Source organism: Vitis vinifera, chromosome 6 (assembly GCF_030704535.1).
Source record: "Vitis vinifera cultivar Pinot Noir 40024 chromosome 6, ASM3070453v1".
NCBI classification, from domain to species: domain Eukaryota; kingdom Viridiplantae; phylum Streptophyta; class Magnoliopsida; order Vitales; family Vitaceae; genus Vitis; species Vitis vinifera.
This window is the reverse complement of record NC_081810.1, coordinates 15092497-15120265: the sequence shown is the minus strand read 5'-3', so window position 1 is coordinate 15120265 and position 27769 is coordinate 15092497. Positions and strand designations below refer to the sequence as shown.

The window sequence follows — 27769 nt, the reverse complement described above, 5'->3', positions numbered from 1 at the left end:
TGTGCTTTAAAACTAGTTTTTATAAAGATGCCCGTCCCTAATGAAAAAAGAAATAATAATAAAAATAAATCTCCAATTCATGTGCTTAGAAATTAAAATGATTTCCAAGTAAAAAATAATAATAATAACAATAATAATAATAAAAAAAAGAAGGTGTTGATGATAGGGGAAGTCCCCGGCTAACTTGCAAAAATTCATTTTTCTTTTTTTTTCCATATCGAGGTAGCTTCTGGCTTCAGTCTCTACGGAAAGACAGAGAAAGAAAACAGGATTGAGCCTGTTTCGCTGTGAGGTATGTCTCAAATCGCCTCCAAACCTTCTTCAATCTCTCTATGTGCAGATCTCTGCTCGCATTTGTTCACACTTTTGTAGCGCTCATGTACGTTTTGTTTGCCCTAGATTGATATAATTCATATCCCAAATTTGCTTTTATTATTGTTTCTTTTTTCTTGTTTGATCATTCTGGACAATGATTTCGATATTATTCCTATTGCCATTATATGGGTCATTTTGGAAGTTTGGATATGGGATTGTGCCCTGGTTGGTGGCTGGGAATTGGTTCCAGAAAGTTTTGTGCGTGTTTTTATTTGGTTGGGAGAGTTCAGAATTGAGAAATTTTGATGTTTCCAATACTATTATCATCATTTTTACTATTATGACTGTTATTTTCTGTGTGGGATTGTGCTGTGTTTGGTTGCGGAGGAATGGGTCTAGAATAATTATGTTGGTCTCTATTTGCTTTTATTTGGTTGGGAGAAGTGAGTTCTGAGGTTTGTAGTGGATTGGCTGATATTGGGTTACATTTTTATTTGGCGAAGGGATGTAGAGTTTCAGGCCATCAAATGGGAAGCCTTCAACAAGGTTATACGGGCCATGTTGGTGAGGAGATGTGAAGTGAGTTGATTACCATGTCCTAGAATTGAGGTATGGTGGTAAGTCTTTTGAAGTCTGTTGGTGGAGTATGTTAGCTTAATATTCATTATTTTTTCTTTTTCTCTGTGGCTCAACCCCTTGGTGAAGTAGTCCTCTAACAGGATGTATTTGCTTTGGTCCTATATGTGTTGGGTTCCTGATAATCTTGTTCCACATGTCAAATGGCTGGCTAGTTGTGTGCGAACAGGCTATCTTTGGATGGGACATGGCATCCCTTTTAGAATTTCTTATAACTATGGTAACGATAGTGATCCACCGAATGGGGTCATACTGCTGAATCTTGGAGCTATGAATGGAAAAGTGGTTTATATTTTGATCCATTTTGTTTCACTTAATTAAGAAGAGTGGCCTGAAAATCTTTGGTAATGAAAGCTTATAGTTTAATTTATTCTTCAGGACAAGTTTTCCCATTGCAATGCTTGATTTCAATTATCTTTGCATAATCCCTGTGCTTGTGTGTATCTCCCATATGATTATGTACATATGTTTGTTTGTTTATATTATTTTTTATAATGTCACTGCTTAATCATGGGCATAACACAAAATGTTTAGTGCTCTGATCCTTGTTTTCCCGGCATACGCAATTATAGCATTTGTTTTCTTGAATTTCACTGATCCTTGTTTTCCTGGCATACACAATTATAGCAGTTGTTTGCTTTCTGTTGAAATTCAATTTATTTCTTCTCCTTTTTTCTGTACATAATTAATTTATTAGCATTACTTCTCCCAGTTTCTCACATGCTTAAAATAACACTTTAATGGCTGTTATGTTTGTTAGGGCTGCCATTGGAGCTTCTTGGTTAACTGGTAAAGATGAGACGTCAGGGCCAGTATGCTGATTCAGGTGTCAATGCCTATGTCACTGCTCAGATGCAGCATATGTCTGGTCAGAGGATGGAGCACAAGTCTAGTCATTTCCAAGGACGGTTAGAAGGCTTGAATTCTGAGAAGGAGCATCTTTATGGAACTTCAAAAGTGGAGGGACAATGGAGATGGGAAAGAGATGGACCAAAAGTATCAAACCCATCTCATGTGTTTAACGAGGGTAACAGTTATACTTTGACTCTTCCACCCCCCTCTCCTCTCATCTCCTATTTTTGCTCTGATTTTTTAGTTTATCTTGGTTGCTCTGCATGCTCATAGAAAGCCAGCAATACATATTAACAAATTTAGGTAGAAAATTCTATATATGTATTATATTCAAGAATCAGTTGCTTTGTCTTTAATAGAAAAGAGTTGCCAAATGTTTTTGTCTTTTTTCCTTTGTCACATCCCTTTTATATAACATTGTCTCATCCCTTTTGTATAACATTGTCTTTTCACATTGTTTTTTTCCATTAGATTGACTTCAACAGTAAACAGTTGTTTTTTAATTTTTAAATTTTTTATTTTTAATCTTTTTCATCTGTTCTCAATTTATTATTAGGTGCAAAAGTTCATTGCCTATCTTTGGGATTGGACATAGCATGTGAATCCTTGTGGCTTGCCCAATCATAGGGTGTGCACATCATGAACATGCTGTTTATTTTATAGGTCCTTTGTGGAGTAAAATGCAAGTGAAACCAACTTCTGCAGGCTGTTCTTGGAATGCATAGGGTGAATTCCTAATCAAATAGGACATAGTGAGACTGTTTAATTTAGCCAGCATAAGTCAAGGTTTGTTATAGGCATCAACCATCCCTTCTTCCAAACTCATTTTGATTGCTAAGTTGCCTTCCAAGGTGAACTTTGGTAAGTTTGAGGATTTGACATTTCCAAGACATATAATAATCTTCTCTTTATAAATTGTGTTCTGTTCAATGAGTTCAGCTGGAGAAGGTAAAGGGAGTGATATAGCTTGCTCTGAATGCCTAAGTGACCTTGCCTAGACCTGGATGCCCACAGCAACACCTTTTGAACTTATTGCTGTGGGATGAATTTCCATGAACCCCAAAACACTTATCTATCTTGGTGAATACGGAACACAAGTGACCAATAAAATTCCTGAAAATTTTGAGAATTGGATATCTTTGAAGAGTTAATTTGTAACCATGTTGCTTTATCAAGTGATATTGATGGTTTTGAATCTAATGCTCTTACATGGTTGGGTCTCCTTTTAGTATGATTGGTTGTTTTTCACAATGATCTAGGAAATGGGGTGGTGCATAGTATGGCTGTTCCCTGTTGTGCTTTCGTCTATTTCCTGATTATCTTCTTTTCATTAAAACTATTTCAATAAGAAAATCTACCATGATGCAATCAATTGATTCTATTTAGTTGTGAAGTGTCTCATTTTGAATTATTAGTTAACGAGAGAACTTGGCTTGCAAAGCTCTAATTTGATTACCACTACACTAGCAAAATGCAGTTTTCTGCACTGAACAGGTGTCATGTTCATTTCTGCTGCAAGAGAAAAAGATAGGAAATTTCCATGTTTATTTCAGTCTGTCAACAATTTGATTTGTGTTTATTCATAACATTTTTTGTGGGGGACTGTCTGTTCTCAGAAGGTTGTACTTATTGTGGTGTAGGTCAAGGGGGTGATGCATTATCCTTTTACCAGGGGCAGAGGCCAGATGCAAAACTAGGTCTAGAGAAACAAAGCAACAATGATCCCAGATCACAGCCCCATGAAGAAGATATGGACATTGGGTATGAGGATAATCCTCTGTCACATACTTTTGAAGGTATTGAGAAGAAATTCCATGATGATCTTTTGAAGCTAGCCAAGGAACAAACTGATGCAGAGGATGTCGAAAATGCTAGACATAGGGAGGTTAGTATGTTATTTAGTGTCTGTTTGGATACACTTTCTGTTTTAAATTAAGAAAATAGTAATAACTTGTATATAAATACAAGAACTCTTAAAGGCTTACATTGAGAAGGTAATGGTTTTAAAAAATTAAGGTATTATATAATTTTTACCACCTTAAATTTTTAAATTTTTTAAATTGATTTTTAAAGACATAGGGTCAAATCTATACTTTTTATACAATTGTTCCTATTTTTTTTATTTTTTTATTTTATAGAATTTATTACTACTTTTTATTTTTAAAAACTAAAATTAAGAACTATACCTAAACAGACGTTTATTTCTGTATCTTTTATTGGTGTGAAGGTTTTATATTCGGAAACAACAATCTCTTAGCCCTTTTTGTTTCTTTAATGTTATGTACACATATTTTGTTAGAATAAAGCATATCCTTGGAAGAATTTTTACCATGATTTTGTTAAACATAATAAGGTAGAAGTTTTTGTTTCTCCATGAAGTAGTGTTTAGAAACAGAGTTGTCCCACAGGGATGATTAGGCATTTTACTACTTTAGAATTAAGCAACATCTCCTTGTGTTATGTATGCAGGATTCAAACATTTATGACTTGGATGGCAATAGGTCAAATTAGTTATTTCTTGGTCTATTAGTGGACTATCTCTCTAGGCATTGTAAAAGATACTCTTGTTATTGATTTTACTCATTCCATAAAAAAGTGGATCCTACTATGAACGTAAATGCTTTATGTTGGAAAAAATTGTTCGAAAATAAGGAACCTTCTTATTCTCTCATTGAAAAATTAGTACAGATATATATACATCTATGGGACTTGTATAATAAATAGAAACTAAATAAGACAGAAATTCTTCCTACAAATCGTCCTGCAAAGCTTCTAAATTAAAACTTCCCTAATTCACATAGGCAACTAATTAAATGTGGGCAAAATCAAGAATAAATAAGATAAACACCATAAAATTAGGAATCGAATTGCTGGATTCCAATACTTCCCCTCATGTTGGTTCAAAGATACATTCCATTCCCATCTTGCCAACCATAGTGTTACATGTAGGATTTTGAATTCCCTTTGTGAAGACATCATCTAGTTGTGGTTTGGATGTGAAAAACAGAGTGCAAATCAGCCCACTGTCAATCCTTTCCTTAAATGTCTATCAATCTCAACATACTAGATCCTATCATATTGTATTGGGTTATGAGCGATGCTGATTGCAATCTTATTGTCACAATATAATCTCACGGATCCTTAAGATTCACCTGTAGTTCCCCCAATAGACCTTTTAGCCACATGAGTTCAAAAATGCCAAGGGTCATAGCTCGAACCTTAGCTTCAATGCTAGACTAAGCAACTGCTTATTGCTTTTTGCTTCTCCATGTAACCAAGTTGCCTCCCACAAAAGTATAAGTGTCCTATTAGTAATAGAACTTGTCTAATTGACATATGGATAAGCCACAATTCTAAGGTGATTGTTCTTTGAGAACAATAAGCCTTTTCTTGGAGTGGGCTTCATATACCTTAAGATTCTCAAGATTGTATCAATATGACATTCTAAGGGGAAGTGCATAATTTGACTTACCATGCTAATAACATATGATATATCTGGAGTTGATGATTGGTCGTGTGTAAGAGAGATTTGTTCTTGTTCTTGCACTGGTGGCCTTGGCCTCCTAATTTATACCATCAAGTTTGAATCAACATTTTCTACTATTGCTGATGGTTGTATGATGTTAGTCTCCTCCACATCAGCATGTTCAGTAGCATGACTCCAAATGGATAAAGGAAGCATCCAACATTGATCTTCCTGCAATATTTTCTCCCCTCGAAGATAAGATTTTTGGTAATAGGGTTGGTTTTCGAGAAAACTAACATCCATGGAGGCAAATTTTCTTTGTGTAGGTGAATGATAGGGCTTGTACCCTTTTTGTGTGGGAGAATAGCCCCAAAAAATACACTTATTGGCTTTGGGATCAAGCTTGGATCGATTTTTGTTTGGGATATGGACAAATATAGTACAAGCAAAGATTTTAGGTGGAAGGAAACCAAGGTAATTTCTGAGGTAGGTGTTGTTTAGGGCATCTATTGGAGTCTTGGAGTAAGGCTTTTTGTGGGCATTCTATTGGTAAGGTAGGCAATCATAAGTACTACACCTTCCTAAAAGTACATAGGAATGTTTCTAGCAAACATTAGGGCTCTAGCTACCTCCTATAAATGTCTATTATTTCTTTCAATTATTCCATTTTGTTGAGGAGTATCTACACAAGAAGTTTGATGAATAATTCCATTTTCTAATAAATAATTTCCAAGGGTTTTTTTGAAATACTCTCCTCTATTATCCAACCTCATAACTTGCAATTTTGCATTATATTAGGTTTGGATCATGGGGTGGAACTGTTTAAGGGTAAGGATAGTGTTGGAATTTTCATTTAGGAGATAGTTCCATGTGGTTCAGGTACAATCATTGATAAAACTTATAACCATTTTGCTTCTGAGAGATAAGGAACTTGTGAAGGGCCTCAATCATTAGCATGGATGTGAGAAAAACGAATTTCACTTCCTTTCCTACTTAAAAGATAAGAAATATGGTGGTTTTTTTGACAACTCACATACTTTAGATTGGAATTTAGAAAGATCTAAGTCGACACACAATTTAGGATACAAGGTTTTCAAAGAGAAAAAGATTGGATGCCCTAATTTTTCAAGCATTAACCAGATTCTTATTTTTTTCCTATGTTTTGATGAGCTTGAATCTTTCCTTGCTCCTTAGTAACCAAGTAATAGAGATCCCCTCTTTCTTTAGCATAGTCCATCATCTTCCCCATAGTTAGGTTCTGAATTACACAATGAATAGGAAAGAAAGTTACAAAACAATTTTGAGATTTTGCTAATTTATTGATAGACAATAAGTTACAAGACATATTTGGGACATGCAAAACAAATGGGAGAGTGATTATGAGTGACTAAAACATTGCCTTTACCACTGATGGAAGTCAAAGATCCATTAGCAACCCATACTTTTTGTTTACTAGAACATGGAATGTAGGTATCGTATACCTTGAGTCACTCTTTTGGTATCTCTTTTCAATAGATCTTTTCTTTACCTATCAAAAAAAAAAAAAAAAAAATGAATGTAGGATAGAAAAACATTAGACTCTTTAGTCTTGTTAATGGTTGACTTGGAATTAATAATCCAAGGGTTATATAAAGAATACTTGAAGCACTAGAAGTTGTTTTAAAAGTACCTGACAGTGCAAAAGCACAAGAAGTGGAGAAAACCTCAAATTTTCTCATAATCTTATATAAGAGATCCAGTTGTTCTTTTGTGAAAGGGAGATTGATGCTGCATTCATTGCCTCACATTGAAATCCTATATTGTTTTTGAATTGATTGTTGCCCTTGTGGCTGTCCTTAGCCCTTTATTATGGCTTTCCATGCAATTTCCAATAAGTCTTTATAGTGTTGTGTCTTGGCTTATTGCAATAGTCACGCCATGTATTCTCATTTTCTCCTCCTCTTTGAAGTCTACGATTGTTATCCTGAGCTATATTGAGTGTTCAATTGTCTTATGGAGCTAGTCCCATGACAGCAACCCTTCTAGACTCTTTGCTACACACATAGGAATAAACTCCATGTAAAAATGGAATATTTTCCAAGCATTTGACCTCTTACCTGTTCCAATGTTAGATTTAATCCAACCAGAAAATCAAAGATTCAATTCCGTACAATCATCTCAGCCAGCCTTGCTGCATCAACAGTGGATTCCATTTCAATATGTTGATAGAGATCCAACTCTTGCCATAAGACCTTCAATGTGTTGTAGTAGGCTGTCACCGAGAGATCTTTCTACTTGGTGTTGTGGGTCATTGTCTTCAATTCATAGATCTGAGCAACATTTTCTGTCTTTGAGTATGTTTGTGACACAACATTCCAAACCTCTTTAGCCAAAGAAAGAAACATAGAAGGCTTGCATTGAATTCAACAACCACGACATTATCCTGGAATTTTCAGCATCCCATGATTTGAAATATGGATTTGATTGTTTTGGTTCCTTAATGATAGTACCATGTAAATATCCCATTTTTACTCTACTCTTGAGGAAACGTTTCGCTGATTGAGACTACTCAAGATGGTCATGCCCAAGGATGAAAATATCGGTAATCATAAATATATTGGTCATTGGATTTTTTAAATATATTGGGAAATATCGGTGGATATTTTGACAAAAAAAATGATAGAATGAAAATTAATCAAAACTCATGGAAATGTTGAAAAAAAATTTAAAGAAATGATAGAAGAAATAATAATAGACATTTGAAGTTGTTTTGTTGAAAAAATTAATAAATTACCATAGGAGAAACGATGATATTTAAATAAACATTTTTTATTTAAAAATATTGATAATTTTATTTATGAATTTATATTTTTTTTGTATTTAATTAGTATACAAAATAGATAACAACACAACTCTACATCAAAAGTTTGAAACAAAATAAAGCTCTGTAACCTTGTATTATCATAGTCAACAAGTGTGGGCTTGGGCTTAATCTAGCTTTAAAAACTTTAACATGTATAGGTTGATTGGGCTTGTTTTAACTCCTGCCCATTGCACAAACTTAAAAAATTTTCACGTTACGCTAGTTAGGCTTGTTTGTATCATCGAAATTCTGGCCATTGGATCACCTTACTTTGAATTTTGGCCATTGATTGGGGGAAGAGGGAAGCAATGGAAGCATGGTCGATTTTTCCCGAAAAATCGTCGATATTTCTCCAATTTTTTTAAAAAATTGTCGATATTTCTTTGATTTTCTACGATGATGCACAACCCAAAAGAAACATCGTCGATTTTATCAGCCATATCGATATATCATCGATATATCGATGATTTTTGTTGATTTTCTTTTATTTTTCCTATGATCGAGCTTTTGATGGAGATTTTCGCTTCAGGCATCACCGATATTCAATATTTCGGCAAAATGCTGACAATATTTCCTGACATTTTAAACCTTGGTCATGACCATTAAGCTTCTTAGTTGTAACTTGAAGTGTGGGATTATCAAAATGGGTTGCTATCTTGGGTTGGTTTGACAAAATTCTAGCAGATGTTTCTTTCACCATTGGTAGAAGAACACAAACAAAGAAGTAAGATTCAAACAAAGAGTTCATGGCAATAGAAGTATGTGAATAGAAGAGATAAGGCTTGGCAATGAAGGCCAAGAAGAAGAAAAAACTACTAGGAATTTATTTTGGCTTTGATACCATGTTGGAAAATAAGGAATCTTCTTATTTTCTAAAAAAATAGTACAAATATATATACGTCTTTCAAATTTGTGCAATAAATGGAAAGTAAATAAGACAACTAATCTACTCTTAAAATTCTTCCTACAAATCCTCATACAAAGTTCTAAACACAACTTCCTTAATTACATAGTCAACTAATTTAAATATGCACAAAATCAGGAATAAATTAGATAAGCTCCATAAAATCAGGAATCAAATTAGGAATAAATTAGATAAATTCCATAAAATTAGGAATCAACTTTTGGATTCCAACAAAAGAGAGTTTTGTCTTATACTTGTTATTAATTAATGACTTGCAAATAAGGAGAAGGGAATTAAGGTTGCTTTACTAGAATACATGGGATAAAGCAACTTTGTGTCCAAACCTGGATGCATCCATAAAAAATAAAAATAAAAATAAAATGTCCTTCAGGGACAAAAATAGTAGCAAATAACAAAAGTTCTTATAACTTTATTATTCTCCAGGATGTGAAAGAAGGTGCACATTTGATGGTATTGTTTTAGTTTTACTTTGTTTCATGGTTTGCCAGATTAAGCAATGGAAGAGGGAGTGGGAAATATAGTGTCAAACATAAGTGAGAAATGTGGTCTACAAACTATGAAGGCATTGTGAAGTCGAAATAAAATTGTCTAATTGGAGGGCCTTTGTATATATAAATGTCGTTCTAAAGTGGTGAACTACACTAGAAGTATACATGTGAGATACAAAAGATTCAAACTACAGAAGCTATAGCCCTAGTTTAGAACTTGGAGCACAACCACATGTATAGATTAGAAATGAGGGAAGTCTTAAGAGATTGGATAGTGCGTTGCATCCCTTCAAAGGTTCTTTGGTTTCGTTCCTTCCAAATTGTCTAGAAAAGGCAAGGAGGAACTATTCCCTAAACCTTCCTTCTCTTCTTGCTTACTAAGCTCCCATTCTAATCCATTAACAAGTTCTTCACCGAAAATGGGAGAACCTACGGGATGCCAAAAAAAGAGAATAGAAAGTGCCTTTAGATATAGTTATCTGTCACATTTCAATTTTATTATTTTAAGTAAAAAAATTTGGGATTGGAGGATTTCAATTTTTTGAAATACAATACTTGTTTTTTTTTTTTTTTTGATAAGTAAAGGATATGCATTAAAAAGGCAAAACACCACAAAGTATACAGGGAGTATACAAGACAGCTAAGGCCTCAAAAAACAAAGACAAAAAGAATCACCTCCCTTTAGGTGGAAGCTATCCACTCCAGGAAGCCTATAAGGGAGAACGCCTCCTCACCTACATACAATTTGGCCCAACTCCACAAATTACAGACAAAAAAATTCTTTAACTTCTGAATGTTCAACACACCCCCCTTAAAAGCTAATCTATTCCTCTCCTTCCACACCGTCCAAAAAATACACAACGGAATGGCGTCCCAAATCTTTTTCCTTTTCTTCCCCACAAACGAGCCCCTCCAACTAGCTAAGACCTCCTTTACAATTTCTGGAAAAACCCATTTCACATCAACTAAACCAAAAACAATATCCCATAAAGCTCTAACCACTGTACAATGTATAAGGATATGATTTACACTTTCTTCTTCACATCCACACAAGAAGCAACAATTTAGAAGTTGCAGCCCTCTTCTTTGAAGTCTATCCAGAGTAAGCACCTTCCCCCACGTCGCCTCCCACGCGAAGAATGCAACTTTAGTTGGCACCCTTGCCACCCAAATGCTTCTTGAGGGAAAACCTGTGTCATTAGACTTCGCCAACAATCTATAAGCTTCCTTGACCCTGAACTGACCACTTCTTCCTTGCCTCCACAGGACTGAGTCTTCCTCCAATGAGGGTTTATGACCCCTCAGTATATGGAGAAATTCCCCAATTGTATTCAACTCCCAATCTTTGAAATCCCTCAAAAAATTAAAGTTCCAATTTCCTTGACCCGAACTTTGATCCCACATTTCCTCAACCGTTGAGTTCCTTTGAACAGCCATGCCAAAAAGGTGAGGAAAACAGTGGGACAGTGTTGAATCTGAACACCATACATCTGTCCAAAATCTGATCGTGTTGCCCTTCCCTACTCGGAACGTCATGTTATCCCAACACCACTCTGATTCTTTCCAAATCTCCTTCCAAACCCCTACTCCAACCGCCCCATTAGCCTTCTTTGGCCTCTAACCAAGACCCTCCTGCCCAAACTTCACCTTGATCACTTGTTTCCAAAGATTATCTTTGTCACAAGCATACCTCCATATCCACTTGCCAAGTAAAGCTTTGTTCAACATAGACATGAGGAAGTTAAATGGTGTGGCTAGGATATCAGAGACGGATAAGGCGCTTGAAGAGGAGTCAATGAGGTATGGAAGGGGGTTGTGTTCTTAGGGGAAAAGGGTTTTGGGGATCTCTCATCTCAATTCTTTTAATTTTGATCGGACTCCGGGAGGGGAGTCTTTCGATCATACTGGGGATTGGAATGAGGCAGGTCGGGCTGACAATACAATGTGGCTAACGGTATATGAGGGCTGTATTGAAAGGAGCAATGGATGCAGGGAGGTGGGAGCAAACGAAAGTAGCAGTGATAAGGGAAGGGGGATGCCTGGGGTCGGTGCCATATATGATACCCAAACAGAGAAAGGAATGCAGGAGGATAAATGGGAGGAGAGTGATTTGGCGAAATTCAGTCAATTCCTGGGATTTCCCACGGAGGGATTGGAGAAGGAAATCCTGAATTTTCTGTCTCAAATCAGAAAGAGAAGGGAGAAAATCCATAGTAAAGAGCTATTGGAAAAATCTAAGTTTGAAAGGGAGTTAAAAAGACTGGAATGCTCCATTAATTATGAGGGGGGAATTAAACAGAAGGGCTCGGTACAGGGCAAAGGGCGCCAGATTGTGATTGTCCAATGAAGATGAAAATTCTGAGCTGGAATGTGAGGGGAGCAAATGATAGCTCTAAAAGAAAAGTAATTAAGACGTTTATAAGGAATCAGAGGGTGGACGTAATCTGTATTCAGGAGACTAAAATTCAAGCTATGTCGGATAACATTGCGAGAAGCATAGGTTCCGGAAGATTTCTAGAGTGGAAAGCTGTGAATGCGGAAGGAGCCTCGGGAGGGATTCTGATATGCTGGGATAAAAGATCTCTGGAGATTCTAGATTGGGAAGAGGGCCAATTTACTTTATCTTGTAGCTTCCGGAATGTAGAAAATGGGGTGATATGGATTTTTACGGGAGTGTACGGTCTGTTCTCCAAGGTGGAAAGGGAGGCTTTATGGGATGAGTTGGGGGCGATTAGAGGGCTATGGGAAGACTCTTGGTGTATAGGGGGGGATTTTAACATAACGTTGTTTCCGAGGGAGAAGAGTAGCTAGAGGAGAATGAATTCAGCAATGAGGAAATTTGCGGAAATAGTGGATGATCTTGGGCTGATGGATCTCCCCCTTCAAGGGGGAGAATTTACTTGGAATGGGGGACAAAACAATCAGGCCTGGGCAAGATTGGACAGGTTCCTTGTTTCCCCTAGTTGGATAGACCAATACAATGGGATTAGCCAATGTAGGCTGTCTCGTCCGGTATCCGATCATTTCCCAATTATGCTACTGGGGGAGGGGGGGGGGGATAAGACGAGGTCCAACTCCATTCAGATTTGAAAATTTGTGGCTTAAGGTTGAGGGCTTCAAAGAGTTAGTGCGCAGCTGGTGGCAAGGAATTGAGGTTAGGGGTAGTGGTAGTTACAAGTTGGCTACGAAGATGAAGGAAATCAAACAGAAATTGAAAATGTGGAATAGAGAAGTCTTTGGGAAGCTGGAGAGCAAGAAATCCTTAGCCTTGCAGCAGGTGGAGTTTTGGGATAGGGAGGAAAGTGGGAGAATTCTGACTGTGGAGGAAACAGAGCTTAAGAAAGAAGCAAAGGATAATTATAGGAAATGGGTGATTATGGAAGAAACTCATTGGAGACAGCTTTCTAGGGAAATATGGCTGAAGGAGGGGGATAGAAATACGGGCTTTTTTCATCGTATGGCAAGCGCTCACCGTAGAAATAATTATTTGGAGAGAATAAAGATCAATGGGGAGTGGCTGATAGAGGAGCAGGAAATCAGGGACGGAATTGCTAGCGAGTTTCAAAGCTTGCTTTCAGAAGATATGGGGTGGAAGGCGGACATAGGGGGCCTTCAGTTAGACCAGATCAGCCAACAAGAGGCTGAGTCCTTGGAGAGGCCCTTTACAGAGGATGAAATCTATGTGGCTCTGATGGAGATGAATGGGGATAAAGCCCCTGGTCCGGACGGCTTTACAATGGCATTCTGGCAAAGTTGTTGGGAGTTCATTAAAGAGGAGATTTTGGAAATGTTCAAAGACTTCTATGTCCATAGTTCTTTCCTCAAGAGCCTCAACAATACCTTCTTGGTGCTGATCCCCAAGAAAAGTGGGGCTGAGGATCTTAGAGACTTCAGACCGATTAGTCTTTGGGGGGGCTTTACAAGTTATTGGCTAAAGTGCTAGCTAATAGAATGAAGAAGGTAGTTGGTAAGGTGGTGTCCACTTCTCAGAATGCCTTTGTGAAGGGAAGACAAATCCTTGATGCTTCTTTAATTGCAAATGAAGTGATAGACACGTGGCAGAAACAAAAGGAAAAGGGCATTATATGCAAGTTGGATATAGAGAAAGCCTATGACAGCATCAATTGGAAGTTCTTGGTGAAGGTGTTACAAAAGATGGGCTTCGGGTCTAAATGGGTGGGGTGGATGTGGAGTTGCCTATCGTCAGCTAAATTTTCAGTGTTGGTTAATGGAGTGCCTGCAGGTTTCTTCCCTAGCACTAAAGGCCTTAGACAAGGGGATCCGCTGTCCCCTTACCTCTTCATCATGGGGATGGAAGTGCTAGATGTGCTTATCAAGACAGCTGTGGAGGGGGGGTTCTTATCAGGATGCAACATAAGGGGTGGAAGTGGCCCCTCTTTGAACATCTCTCACTTGTTTTTTGCTGATGACACAATTATCTTCTGTGAGGCCAAAAAGGATCATCTAACTTACTTGGGTTGGATTTTATTCTGGTTTGAAGTGGCTTCAGGCCTAAGAATTAACTTAGCCAAGAGTGAAATCATTCCAGTTGGTGAGGTGGAGGAGGTGGAGGAATTGGTTGTTGAGCTAGGCTGTAGGGTGGGGACTTTACCTTCTCAGTACTTGGGTCTTCCTTTGGGGGCCCCAAATAGAGCGCCTTATATATGGGATGGGGTGGAGGAAAGAGTGAGGAGGAGACTAGCTCTTTGGAAACGACAATATATTTCTAAAGGAGGAAGAGTCACCTTAATAAAAAGTACCTTGGCTAGCATGCCAATCTACCAAATGTCCATTTTCAGAATGCCCAAGGTTGTTGTTAGAAGGATTGAGAAAGTGCAAAGGGATTTTCTGTGGGAAGGGGGAAACATGAAGAGGAAAGGTCATTTGGTTAAATGGGAGGTGGTTTGTACAGACAAAGATAAAGGTGGGCTAGGCCTTAGAAAGTTAGCTTTGTTGAACAAAGTTTTACTTGGCAAGTGGATATGGAGGTATGCCTGTGACAAAAATAATTTGTGGAGACAAGTGATTAAGGTGAAGTATGGGTAGGAGGGTCTTGATTGGAGGCCCAAAAAGGCAAATGGGGCGGTTGGTGTAGGGGTTTGGAAGGAGATTTGGAAAGAATCAGATTGGTGTTGGGATAACATGACATTCCGAGTAGGAAAGGGCAACATGATAGGCTTTTGGACAGATGTGTGGTACTCAGAATCTCCATTGTCTCAATGTTTCCCTCATCTCTTTGGTATGGTTGCGCATCAGAATTTGACGGTTGAGGAAATGTGGGATCAAAATTCGGGTCAAGGAAACTGGAACCTACACTTTTTGAGGGACTTCAATGATTGGGAGATTGAGTTGGTTGGGGAGTATCTCCACATATTGAGGGGTTTTAAACCTTCCTTAGAGGAAGATTCAGTTCTATGGAAAAAAGGAAGAAGTGGTCAGTTTAGGGTTAAGGAAGCTTACAGTTTGTTGACAAAATTGGATGATATGGGATTTCCTTATAAAAGCATTTGGGTGGCAAGAGTGTCAACTAAAGTTGCTTTTTTTGCGTGGGAGGCGTCATGGGGGAAGGTGTTAACTTTGGATAGTCTGCAAAGAAGAGGTTTTCAACTTCCAAATCGTTGTTTCTTGTGTGAATGTGAAGAAGAAAGTGTAAATCATATCCTTATATATTGTACAGTGGTTAGAGCCTTATGGGATATTGTCTTTGGTTTAGTTGATGTGAAATGGGTCTTTCCAGGAACTGTAAAGGAGGTCTTAGCTAGTTGGAGGGGTTCGTTTGTGGGAAAGAAAAGGAAAAAGATATGGGATGCCATTCCGTTGTATATTTTTTGGACGGTATGGAAGGAGAGGAATAGATTAGCTTTTGGGGGGGGGGGGGTTTGAATGTTCAAAAGTTAAAGAATTCTTTTGTTTGTAACTTGTGGAGTTGGGCCAAATTGTATGTAGGTGAGGAGGCGTTCTCCCTTATAGGCTTTTTAGAATGGATAGCCTCCACCTAAAGGGAGGTGATTCTTTGTTTTGTTTTTGAGGCCTAATGTCATGGACTTAGTCGTTTACTAAGCTCGTGCGGCACTTAGACAAGTCAAGACGCTTGATCTTGCTAAGTCAGCCTTGCTCCCTAATGCTTAGCTTGCTCGGCTAAGACACTTGCGACTCAAAAGCTTAAAAAGTTTGGTAGGCAACTCTTGAAAGAATGGAAGCTCTCACTAACTCAAAGAAACCTTTACAAGTGCTTGGATGCTCACTTGCTTGGTTAGGAAGTGATTTGGGTGGTGCCTTGGCCAAATGAGGCCCTCACCTATTTATAGGCACCAATGGAACTCTCTAGAACCTTGGAGGGTTCCTTACAACTCAAGACTATTCTAGAATGTCCTACATCATTCTAGGTACTAGCCTATATACAAGAGTCTTCTAGATTTCTCTAGAAAGCTCCGGACTCCTCTCGTGCCTTCCACCATGGTGTAGAATTGTGTGGATTCCTCCAGACTTCTCTAGAACCTTCCACACTCTTCCCACTCTAGGAGTTTCCAGAAGCTTCCTTCCTCCTATATAAGCCCATGGGGAGGGTCATTTGAAACATCCTATGACACTAAGCTGCCTTGTATACTTCCTGTATGCTGTGCGGCGTTTTGCATTTTTTAATGCATATCTTTTACTTATCAAAAAAAAAAAATAGCTAGCTTCCTAAGGCCTAGCCCACCTTTATCCTTGTCTGTACAAACCACCTCCCATTTAACAAGATGAATTTTCCCCTCCATATTTCCCCCTCCCCACAGAAAGTCCCTTTGCACTTTCTCAAGCCTTCTAGCAACGACCTTGGGCATTCTGAAAATAGACATTTGGTAGATCGGCATGCTAGCCAAAGTACTTTTTATTAAAGTGACTCTTCCCCCTTTAGAAATATATTGTCGTTTCCAAAGAGCTAGTCTCCTCCTTACTCTCTCTTCCACCCCATCCCACGTATTTGACGCTTTATTGGGGGCCCCTAAAGGAAGACCCAAGTACTGAGAAGGTAAAGACCCCACCCTGCAGCCTAGCTCCACAGCCAACTCCTCCATCTCCACCACCTCTCCAACTGGAATGATTTCACTCTTGGCTAAATTAATCCTTAGGCCTGAAGCCGCTTCAAACTAGAATAAAATCCAACTTAAATGAGTTAGATGATCCTTTCTGGCCTCACAGAATATAATTGTGTCGTCAGCAAAAAACAAATGAGAGATGTTCAAAGGGGGTCCACTACCACCCTTTATGTTACCCTGATAAAAAACTCCCCTCCACAACTCTCCTAATAAGAACATCTAGCACTTCCATTCCCATAACAAAGAGGTAAGGAGACAGGGGATCTCCTTGTCTAAGGCCTTTAGTGCTAGGGAAAAAGCCTGTCGGCACACCATTAACCATCACTGAAAATTTAGCTGAGGATAGGTAGCTCCACATCCACCCCACCCACTTAGACCCAAAACCCATATTTTGCAACACCTTCAGCAAAAACTTCCAATTGATGCTGTCATAAGCTTTTTCTATATCCAATTTGCAAATAAGACCCTTTTCTTTTCGTTTCTGCCACGAGTCTATCACTTCATTTGCAATTAAGGAAGTGTCAAGAATTTGTCTTCCCCTCACAAAGGCATTCTGAGAAGTAGAAACCACCTTTCCAACTACTTTCTTCAGTCAGTTAGCTAACACTTTAGCCAATAACTTGTAAAGCCCCGGAGACTAATAGGTCTAAAGTCTCCAAGGTCCTCAGCCCCACTTTTCTTGGGGATCAAAACCAAGAAAGTATTGTTGAGGCTCTTGAGGAAAGAGCTATGTTCAAAGAAGTCCTTGAACATTTCTAGAATCTCCTCTTTAATAAAATCCCAACAACTTTGCCAGAAGGCCATAGAAAAGCCATCCGGACCAGGGGCTTTATCCCCATTCATCTCCATCAAAGCCGCATGGATTTCATCCTCTGTAAAGGACCTCTCCAGGTTCTCAGCTTCTTGTTGGCTGATCTGATCAAACTGAAGTCTCCCAATGTCCGCCTTCCACCCCATATCTTCTGAGAGCAAATTATGAAACGCATTGGCAATTCCTTCCCTAATTTCTTGCTCCTCTAGCAGCCATTCCCCATAGATCTTAATTCTCTCCAAAGAGTTATTTCTACGGTGAGCGCTTGCCATGCGATGGAAGAAACCCGTGTTTCTATCCCCCTCCTTCAACCATATTTCCCTTGAGAGGTGTCTCCAATGAGTTTCCTCCATAATCACCCATTTTCTGTAATTTTCTTTTGCTTCTTTTTTAAGCTCTGTTTCTTCCACAGTCAGAATTCTCTCACTTTCCTTCCTATCCCAGAATTCCACCTGTTGCAAGGCTGAGGATTTGTTACATTCCAGCTTTCCAAAGACTTCTCTATTCCAAACTTTCAACTTCTGTTTGATTTCCTTCATCTTAGTAGCCAATTTATAACTAGCACTGCCCCTAACATCAATTCCTTACCACCAGCTCTGGACAAGATCTTTGAATCCCTCAACCTTAAGCCGCATATTTTCAAATCTGAATGAAGTCGGGCCTCGTCTTATCCCACCCCCACTAACGTGATTGGGAAATGATCGGATACTGGTCGAGGCAGCCTACTTTGGTTAATCCCACTGAATTGGTCTACCCAGCTAGGGGACACAAGGAACCTGTCCAATCTTGCCCAAGCCTGATTATTATGGCCCCCATTCCAAGTGAATTCTCCCCCTTGAAGGGGAAGATCCACCTGCCCAAGATCATCCACAATCTTAGCAAACTTCCTCATAGCTGAGCTTATTCTCCTCTAGCTACTCCTTTCCCTCGGAAACAAAGTGATATTAATCGCCCCAATCTCTTCCCATAATTCATCCCTTTCCACTTTGGAGAAAGGGTCATACACTCCCGTAAAAACCCAAACAGCTCCATTTTCTACATTCCAGAATCTGCAAGATAGCGTAAATTGTCCCTCCTCCCAATCTAGAATGTCCAGAGACCTTCTATCCCAGCATATAAGAATTCCTCCCGAAGCCCCCTCCGCATTCACAGCTTTCCAATCTAGGAATTTCCCAGAGCCTAAACTTCTCACAATGCTTTCCGACATAGATTGGATCTTTGTCTCCTGAATACAGATTAAGTCCACCCTCTGGTTCCTTATGAACGTCCTAATAACTTTTCTTTTAGAGCTATCATTTGCTCCCCTCACGTTCCAGCTCAGTATTTTCACCTTCATTGGACAATCACAATTTGGCGCCCTTTGCCCTGTGCCGAGCCTTTCTGTTTAATCCCCCCCTCATAATTTATGGAACATTCCAGTAGCTCTTTGCTATGAATTTTCTCCCGTCTTTTTCTGATTTTGATCAAAAAATTCAATATTTCCTTCTCCAGCCGCTCCGTCAGGAATCCCAGGAATTGGCTGAACTTTGCTAAACTACTCTCCTCCCATTTGTCCTCAGGCTCACTTCTCTCGACTTGAACATCATATGTGTCACCGACCCCATCCATCCCCCTGGCTTTGTCACTACCGCTTTTGATTACTCCCAATTCCTTACAGCCATTGATCCTTTCATTACAAGCCTCATACACTGTTAACCACATTGTCTTATCAACCCATACTTCCTCGTCCAAGTCCCCAGAACGATCCAAAAACTCCCCCCTCGGAGTCCAATCAAAAAGAATAGAATTGAGATGAGAAGCCCCCAAAACCCTTTTCCCCCAAGAACAAGACCTCGTTCCATACCTCAATGATTCCTCTTCAAGCGTCCTATTTGTCTTTGACAGCCTAGCCACACCTTGTTGCTTCCTCATATCCTTAGACTCCCGTGCAACAAAAGGCTCTGACTTAGGAGGATTCCCGTTACTTGAGATGAAACACTTCAACAGGAAGCCCTTCTCCTGAAAGTTATTTTGATGTTGGGCTGCTGACGAGATTGGGCCCTCCCTTAGCTTTCCATCTGGATCAGGCTGTTTAAGGCACCCCTTTGAATAAGTTGGGCCTTTGTTTGAAGATTAGACTTTTGGCGAAGCTGGGCCTTTGGCAAGGCGGCCCACATCTTCAATCCTATACGAAGGGCCTGCTTCTGGGCCAACCTCACTTACAACCACGCCTTTCATCTTAAGGCCCATAGACCCGCTGGTCAGGCCAAGCCCACCAACCCTCCTTGTCTCCTTTGGGCCCGCGATTGGATTTAAGGTATGCGATTTACCAGTTGAGGCCCAAATCCGGGTTGTTGGGCTTATATCTTGACTGGCCTCCGCCCGACCTGACCCGACCCCCTGCTCACCTGTTCCTTCATCTGACGGGTTCAGTGTCTTGAGCCTCACGCACACCCGCTCCTCCGTCACTCGCTGCTCCGCGCGTGAGGCACCCTCACCCCTAACCTCACTGCTTTGATGACCAGCTTCTTGTCTGCGATTCCTCCTCAACACCGATCTGTATTCCCACCATAAGGACACAACGTAAACCTCCTCCTCCACTTCGAATTCTAGGATGCTCGGTCTAAACTCTCCTCTCGATTTCACCAAGATTCTGGCCCACTGAAGCTCACCCATCGTTTTCGTCTGTTCATCGGCTGTAATAAAACTGTCGGATTCGTCCCCCACTCTCTTCAATATCTCCGGACTCCATAACGAGATTGGGAGCCCAACTATTCTCACCCAAACTTCCTTTCTTTCTTCCTCCTCTGCCCAACATCCACTCCTAGAGCTCCAGTGCTCCACCCCTACCTGGATTCCTCCCATCACGCGATTCCCAGAGGAGACAACACGTCTAGCCTCTTCCAAAATTTCAAATTCCAGCAGAGCTCTCTCCTTTTCCAACTTAGCCAACCCTAAATTACCTTTAAGATCCCAAGATTTTGCCCAAAATTGCCCCAATTTCTCAAGATCTTCTTCTCCCCCTAAACTATCTTTCCAACTCGCCACAACACAATATTCCAATTTCTGTAATAATCCTATTGATTCCTCCCTTTTAGCCTTCACTGCGATTACGTTTGGGTTGCCCGACAGTGATCGATTCGCTATTGTTGCATACAATCTTCCCACAACAGCCTTCCCCACATCCTTTACTTCCTGGTTTTCTGGTTTTCTACCAAGAAAACCTACCAGCTGGTGAAGCTTCTCCGCTATGGTCATCCACCCCCTTTTATCCCTTCTGCCTCTCGGGATGAAAATGTAGAACCTCTTCCTCTCTAGATCGGAGACCCGTAGCTGGATAAACCCCCCCGCTCTGTTTATCCCTCACGTCATAGAGTACATTCTCCCCTGCTCCTTCCATTCCCTTCCCCATCTTGCTTCTTTCTCATCCTTGATACAGAGATTCAGCCCTTCTAAGAAAAACCCTAGGCTGTCCGATCCCAATCGGACCCATGACGAAACCCCTCCCTTCTTCTCCACAATGAGGACTTGGAGTTTTCCTTTTCTATCATCCACAACAATCTCGAACACCTTGGATTCCACTGCGAAACTGCACTCCTTTCTTCTGCTTCGCGGCGCCAAGCTATTTTCCCCCTACTCACCATCACACTCACCGTCACACTCTCTCTCGCCCTCTCTTGCTCTCTCTCTCTCTCCCATGCTAAAAGTCTCTCTGAAATACAATACTCGTTGGATAGTCTACTTGGAAGATGTTGGCAAACGAATTAAAAAAGTAACATTAAATCAGTGTTATCAAAGATGATCACCTAGGTCGTCTAGGCTAGGCCAAGTGGGGCAGATGAAATTTGCCTCTTGAAGACCTAGGCAAGGCAGCTTCAAGGAGGCAACACCTTGGGATAAGGTGCAAGGCATAAAGACGATCACCTTTGACCATGAGTTAAGATTAAACACACTTAGATTATAATTTGATTCAATCTAAGATTGGATTAAACAAAATGTAAGATGAAGGGTTGTTAATCTAGTCTTGATGGAAGTAATGACAATTTTAATTTTAGTGATGACTATGATGATGATGCCCAATGCCTCTCTAGAATGTTCAATCTCTTATTTTGTTTTTTATTTTGCTTTTATATGTCTAAAAAATTAGAATATGCATTTAGACAGGATGGATATCTTTAAACAATATGATGTTTCTTATGATGTGGGGTATAATATTTAACTCTTTGAATAATTAATATTATTTTATTAATTTTATAAGACATTAGAGGAATGAAAAATTAATAGTGTTGATTGTTGAAGACAACGCTTATATTGATTGAGTATCAAATAGGTACATATATGTATATTTTTTTAGGAGGGATTATTTAACTATACACTATTAAGAAAATATTTCATTTTTTGAAACTTTTACTTTACTCTTTCAAAGTTGATTGATTTTAGAAAAAGTGATACTTTAAACATGCACTCAAATAGTGAAAAGCATTAAAGTTCCAAAACTACCCTTTCTACCATTTTCCCTCTTGTGGTCAACCATCTCCTTTTTTATTTTTTTAATTTGACATGACAAGTCAAAGACCAAATTATTGTCTTTAAACTTGGACATGTTGCAACTAAGATGATTTTTCCTTTTTCCTTTTTTTTCCCTCTTCCATATATGTTAATACTAACAAATTCAATATTTCAATATAATATAGATGTTATAGTATTTTAACATATATAATATATAAATATTATTATAAATATGTATTATTATTATATAATTAGAATATTAATATAATAGGTATATAATAAATAAACATATATTATTTTATTAATTTTTTATATTTTTATATAATATCTAATAATTTTTACATTTTTAGTCCTTTTTAATCGTATTAAATTAATTAATATTATAATTTTTATTAGATATAATTATAAATTTCTTTTGTTAATGTGTTAGCTTTATGAATTTTTATTTATTTTTTATAAATTTTTTCACTATTTCATTTTTTTTTTTCCCCCCTCCATAATACCTCCACCTTTTTGCTTTATTTATTTATTTATTATTATTATTATTAAAAAAATGTGATAGTTTCATTAAATCTTTTTAATTTTAAGTTTTTTCACTATTATATCTTTTCATATTTATTGGTTTTAACTTTTCTGCACAATTAAAATGTTTAATGTTTTTAAACATTTTAGTTGCCATATGTCCAAGTTTAAAGACAATAATATGGTCTTTGACTTGTCATGTCAAATTAATAAAAAAAGGAAATGGTTCATGGTAAGAAGGGAGATGGTAGAAAGGGTAGTTTGGGAAGTTTGATAGTTTTCACTATTTGAGTGTATAGTTTACATGATTCCCCCTATTTTTTATCACCTTACTATAGTGAGGCTATTCCCTTGTTTTTCGCCTTTGGCCTTATGCTAAAAGGAGTCTTATAACCTCAACATTGCCTTTTGCTTTTGACAATGCTGCATTAAATACAAACGGGTACACAACAAAACCCAAAAAAGAGAGATACAATGCTCATATATTTTTCAACTTAATCATTGTCTGGTTCAAAATTTTGAACCTTCCATCCAAGAATTGCCTAAGAAGCATCATTTTTTTCTTCATAAGCATTACCAAAGAGTGTTGCTCTGGTTTACTTGTCTTCTTCACTGAAAGAACCACAGCTGCAAAGTGGAAGCTGTCAGTATTGTGTTCTTTTCATAGTGGACAACCCTACTGGTTTTACTGTCCTTGGCAGGAAGAATATCCTCATCAGAGTGACATGCCTTCCCTTTTATGTGTAGAATGCTTTTGTATGAGGTACTAAAGGTCCTTGTCCCATCTCATCGCATTTTATATAAATCTAGAAGGGATCATGTGAACATTGTATGATTTATATCTTCCATTTTATTCGATCAAGATGTTCCTTTCCAATCAAGATGCTGTTATTCTCATGGATGTTAAGATGTATAAAATCTCATTCAATTGAGAGTTTTTGTACTGTTTTTTCTCTTATGATTCTGCATAAATGTATAGGTCATATCAGTATACTGGATTAGGTCAATCTTTATTTCTTCATTTAGCTTTTGTAAATCTAGGGATGGTGCCTCATCCTTCTCATGTATTTGCTTTGTCCATTTTTAATGCATTCTTGTTTTTGATCCCAAATAAAATAATAATAAATAATAAATAAATAAATAAAAATATTGCATTTCTATCTTCAAAGGGATTTTCTATGGGGAGGAGAGGCCTTGGAGAACAAAATACACTTAGTCAAGTGGTCAATTGTTTGTAAAGCAAAATCGAAAGGAGGGCTAGGTGCTTGTTCTCTTTCTTTTCTTAATAAGGTCCTTTGCAAATGGTGTTGGCACTTTTCTAGTGAAAGAGACTCGTTGTGGAAGAAAATCATTAGGGGAAAGTTTGGGTAGGAAGAAGGGGGTTGGAGGTCAAGAATGGTGAGAGATTCCTCTGAGGTTGGGGTTTGGAAAGTGATTGGGAAGCAATGGGATTTTTTTAAAACAAAGATTTCCTTTGCAGTGAGTAATGGGAAAAGGGTTAAGTTTTGGAAAGATAGGTGGTGCAGCGAAGAGCCTAAGTGTGAGACTTTCTTGTCCTTGTTTGCCTTATTTGATTTGAAGGAGGCATGGGTAGCTAATTTTTGGGAGCATCATGGGGGAGGAAATTGGAACTTCTGTTTTGTTAGGAACATAAATGATTAGGAGTTGCGTGTCATGGAGCGGTTCCTCTCTAAACTCCAAGGACAGACAATGAAGAGGGTGGAGGAGGACAAAGTAGTTTGGAAGGGAGATAACAAAGGAGTCTTCTCTGTAAGAGGGCTTTATTCTATGTTGGAGATAGATTATACCATCCCTTCCCCTTTAAAGATAACTTAGAACTCGTGGATTCCTTCGAAGGTGAGTTTTTCACCTGGGAGGCTTGCTAGGGAAATGTATTAACATTGGATCAGCTTCAAAGAAGAAGGTGGATGTTGGCCAATAGGTGTGTATTGTGTAAAGAGGAGTTAAGAGTCCATTGATCATAGACTCCATTATGACAAGGCGAGAATTTTATGGCAACTGGTGTTTTCCATTTTTGGTATTTGGTGGCTTATATCTGATTTGATTAGGGAGACTTTCTTAAGGTGGTGTGGCTCTTTTGTAGATAGAAGACATAAGGCTTGGAGAGTTGCTCTTTCTTGTATTTTTTGGACAATTTGAAAGGAAAGAAATAGGAGATGCTTTGAATGTGAGGAATTGTTAAATCAAAGGCTAAAAGATATTTTCCTTAACAATTTCTTAGTGTGGGTTAGGGATGAGGGAGAGAGTATTTTTTTGTGTACCCTCTTTCCTGTTTTTTGTTTGGTGCTCTTTGTATACAACACGTGTACTCTTGTACACTTTTTGCGTTTATTAATATAATCTCTTATTTATCAAAAAAAAAATGTTCTCAAACATTATTCAGGTACTTGCTGAAATTTCTGTGTTGGTTTCTGTGGAGAGCATCACTTCTTTAATGCATAAATACAAGGACTAAATTTTTTAAAAAAAGTGACGTTTCTCCTTTTTGTCAGATTCCCGTGTACATGAGTCTGTGCTGTAGGTTCTGATGCTGAAATATATAGGATAAAAAAACTTGTATGACTCACCTGGAGCATATCAGAATTAGGGAAGTTAACAGTTTATGGCATGAAATTTTATAATATTCAGTTAAACTGAGCTTATTTGTCACTTTTGATGGATGTACTGATTAAATCTTTGTATGCAATGTTAAGTCTGTCAAATAGGATTCATTTTGGTAAGTTTCTTAAATGATAAGCAGTCTATGCTTTGCTGAGTATAACAGTATCAGATCATATATAAAAGGTACATGCAAAGGTGTAGTGACAAAAACTATGCCCATTGTTGCGTTGAAAAACCAGAACACCTAAAATAGGATGTGGTGGTCCAAGGTGGTGGCACATTTATGGGCCCTTTAGTTTGGTTATATGTAACGACATGTTTTTCATTTCTTGTCTACTTTGTTCTTCATATATGTAATTTAACTGGTTATTTTGATTCTTTCTAAGGTCATTATTTTTTCTGGCCAAGACCAAACTGCATTGAGGCTCACCAATACCAATACTTGAAACTGTATCTTCTTGTGGCTAATCTAAAAAGAAGTTGAGGTTAAGTTTTCAGTTCGCAAAGTTTCATTCAATTTTCTTGACTAGGAAAAGGTAGGGTTTCAGTTGCTGTGTTCCTTTTTTTTTTTTTTTTTTTTATCCCTTGGTTTTTTAAGGGCATGTGTGGTAGGAGGTATTTCTTTAGGAAAACCTTGATATGTTTCTTATTTCTCTGTTGATCTAATTTCTTCTTGCTCCTCTGGGGCCTTGCCTCAAGAAAAGGGGTTGGGTGGAGATGGGGGAGGTTATAGGTTTAACTTCACATAACAGGAAGGGGAAAGAAACTAATTACTTTTCGTAAAAAGGGAGAAAAAGAAATGTGTTAATATAAATTCTTCCTGCAAGTGAGTGAAGTAGTGCTTGTATATTATTCTAAGAGGTGAACCTTCTTGTTACCAAGATCTTGTTTGTTTGACCCATTCCCAGTTGGATAAGAGTGTATCATGTGTGTACTTTAGCTTACCAACTCTCTGATGTGTAACTCTCTCAAGTGTATGTGTTCCAGAAGATAAATGCAATCAATGCTCAATATCAGGATCAACTAGGAGCACTTAGGGCTCGGCATGCCAACCGAAGAGATGAGTTCCTCCGGAGGGAATCACACGCCCGGCAAAGTCAATATCAGCAAGCTGCAATGGACCATTTCTCTAATAGTAGCATGGGCCCGAGTGATCCTCATGGTTATGATAGGGTTGAAGAACAACGCCGAGCTTATAATGCTGATCATTTTGATTCTTACAGAGAACGGGCTCGATTTCTTGGGGGTGCCAGGGATCATGGGTTTGAACCCAGAGGCCAATATCCAGGCGGGCGTGTTTATGACACAGGCTCTCGTTACTACTGACTTAAGTTGCTTACTGACATATAAATCTTAATCTGCTACTTTTTCTTCAAGGATTTATGATGTTCTGGTTTGTTAGGCTGCCTAAATAGCGTGTTAGTTTTGGCTTCTTCCCCATCGTTACACTGCTTCTTCATATATACATATTTTAATTGTAATGATCTTTTTATGTAGTTTAAGATTTTAATTCTTGGATCATTACTTATGCTGTGAGAGGCTGCTATAAAGTTTTAGAGAACCTTAATCTGAGTATTTCTCTCACCTATATGCACCTCAATTCTATAAATAGAACAAAATTGTTAATCCTAAACTAACTAATGCATTACCAATCCTCCCTCTGCCAATTTTGTGACAAAAAATAAATAAATGAGGCCCTCAATTCTCATAAAACTTCATTGAACCCAAAAATAAAACCTAATCTAAACCATCCTTTACACTCATGAATGACAAACCTGTGAACAAATGCTACTCATTTGTGTCACAAAAATGATAAATAAACAAGATATAAGAAAGAACAAGTACAAATGGGAAAGAAAAATAAAAAGCATAATTATCCCATAACAAGTCACTAAATCCAAAATATAACCTAAGAGGAGTACAGAATCTATAAAGTAGCAAATAACAAAACAATATATGAGAAAAAGATATCTCTCTCACATCAACCTAATATATGAAGGAGCCAACTAATCAAGAAATCAATATCCAAAAGTGGAAACTAGTGGGTGCTCAAACTTGACTAGTTACAAACCATGATTCCAAAATAATGAGTTACTTATCAATGTGTTGAACATGAGTCTCAATGGTAGTATCTTCAATGGAAATCACAATCCACTGTAGTATCTCCATCATTAAAGGATTACTCAAAGGAATTGGTGTAGAAAGACGATCAATTGAAGATGATAGATGTGTAGAATGTTGGGATAAAACTTTTAAAAGTATGACATGAAGAAACAATAAAGGGAATTCATTAATATTTATATTATGATTCTAATTCTTCTTTTTCCATCCTATTTATGCATTATATATGTTGAGCATTCGACCTTGATATCTCGTACATTGTACATGATTTGGATGTATTAGAAGTTATATGGAAAATGCAAATCATTAATTCCTTACAGGTAGATGATGTGTTTATAATTGGTTCATGGACTTAGATAATTCATTTGAAGTTATAGTGCATTATCTCTTAATTGGAGGGAAGACTGGTCTTAGACATTAAGATGGGTTTCCAACTGCATTAGTATGTATGGCCTTAAAAGCATATTTGGTACGTGAGAGTGAGGAATGAGAACATACATCTCATTCATTTTCTCATACATTCTCATATATGGATAACTTAAGTGACGATAATAATGGAATCAAGAATGATTATGAAGGAAATGAAATTCTACCTATAAGTG

The 27769-nt window shown here is 38.1% G+C and overlaps 1 protein-coding gene across 8 annotated transcripts; it reads left to right on the top strand.

Moving 5' to 3' along the window:
* On the top strand, nucleotides 1-26567 carry LOC100261604 (uncharacterized). 8 transcript variants are annotated; one of them, XM_059737559.1, is made up of 5 exons: nucleotides 158-292; nucleotides 819-924; nucleotides 1712-1978; nucleotides 3444-3688; nucleotides 26037-26567. In XM_059737559.1, exons 3-5 carry the CDS (start codon nucleotides 1747-1749, stop codon nucleotides 26370-26372), a joined length of 813 nt encoding a protein of 270 aa, XP_059593542.1. In that variant the 5' UTR covers nucleotides 158-292; nucleotides 819-924; nucleotides 1712-1746; the 3' UTR covers nucleotides 26373-26567. The 8 variants fall into 8 exon arrangements, with proteins under 8 accessions (XP_010651634.1, XP_003632237.1, XP_059593542.1 ...); XM_002277786.5 differs by having other exon boundaries at nucleotides 26034-26567; XM_059737560.1 differs by having other exon boundaries at nucleotides 819-932.
* The last annotated feature ends 1202 nt before the right edge of the window (nucleotides 26568-27769 follow it).

Bases quoted from the DNA above. Each gene is read 5' to 3' on its own strand.
- LOC100261604 (XM_003632189.4), top strand. From the start codon at position 1,747: ATGAGACGTCAGGGCCAGTATGCTGATTCAGGTGTCAATGCCTATGTC. The intron at 1,979-3,443 runs GTAACAGTTATA...ATTGTGGTGTAG, and splicing joins ATCTCATGTGTTTAACGAGG to GTCAAGGGGGTGATGCATTA. The intron at 3,689-26,033 runs GTTAGTATGTTA...TATGTGTTCCAG, and splicing joins AAAATGCTAGACATAGGGAG to AAGATAAATGCAATCAATGC.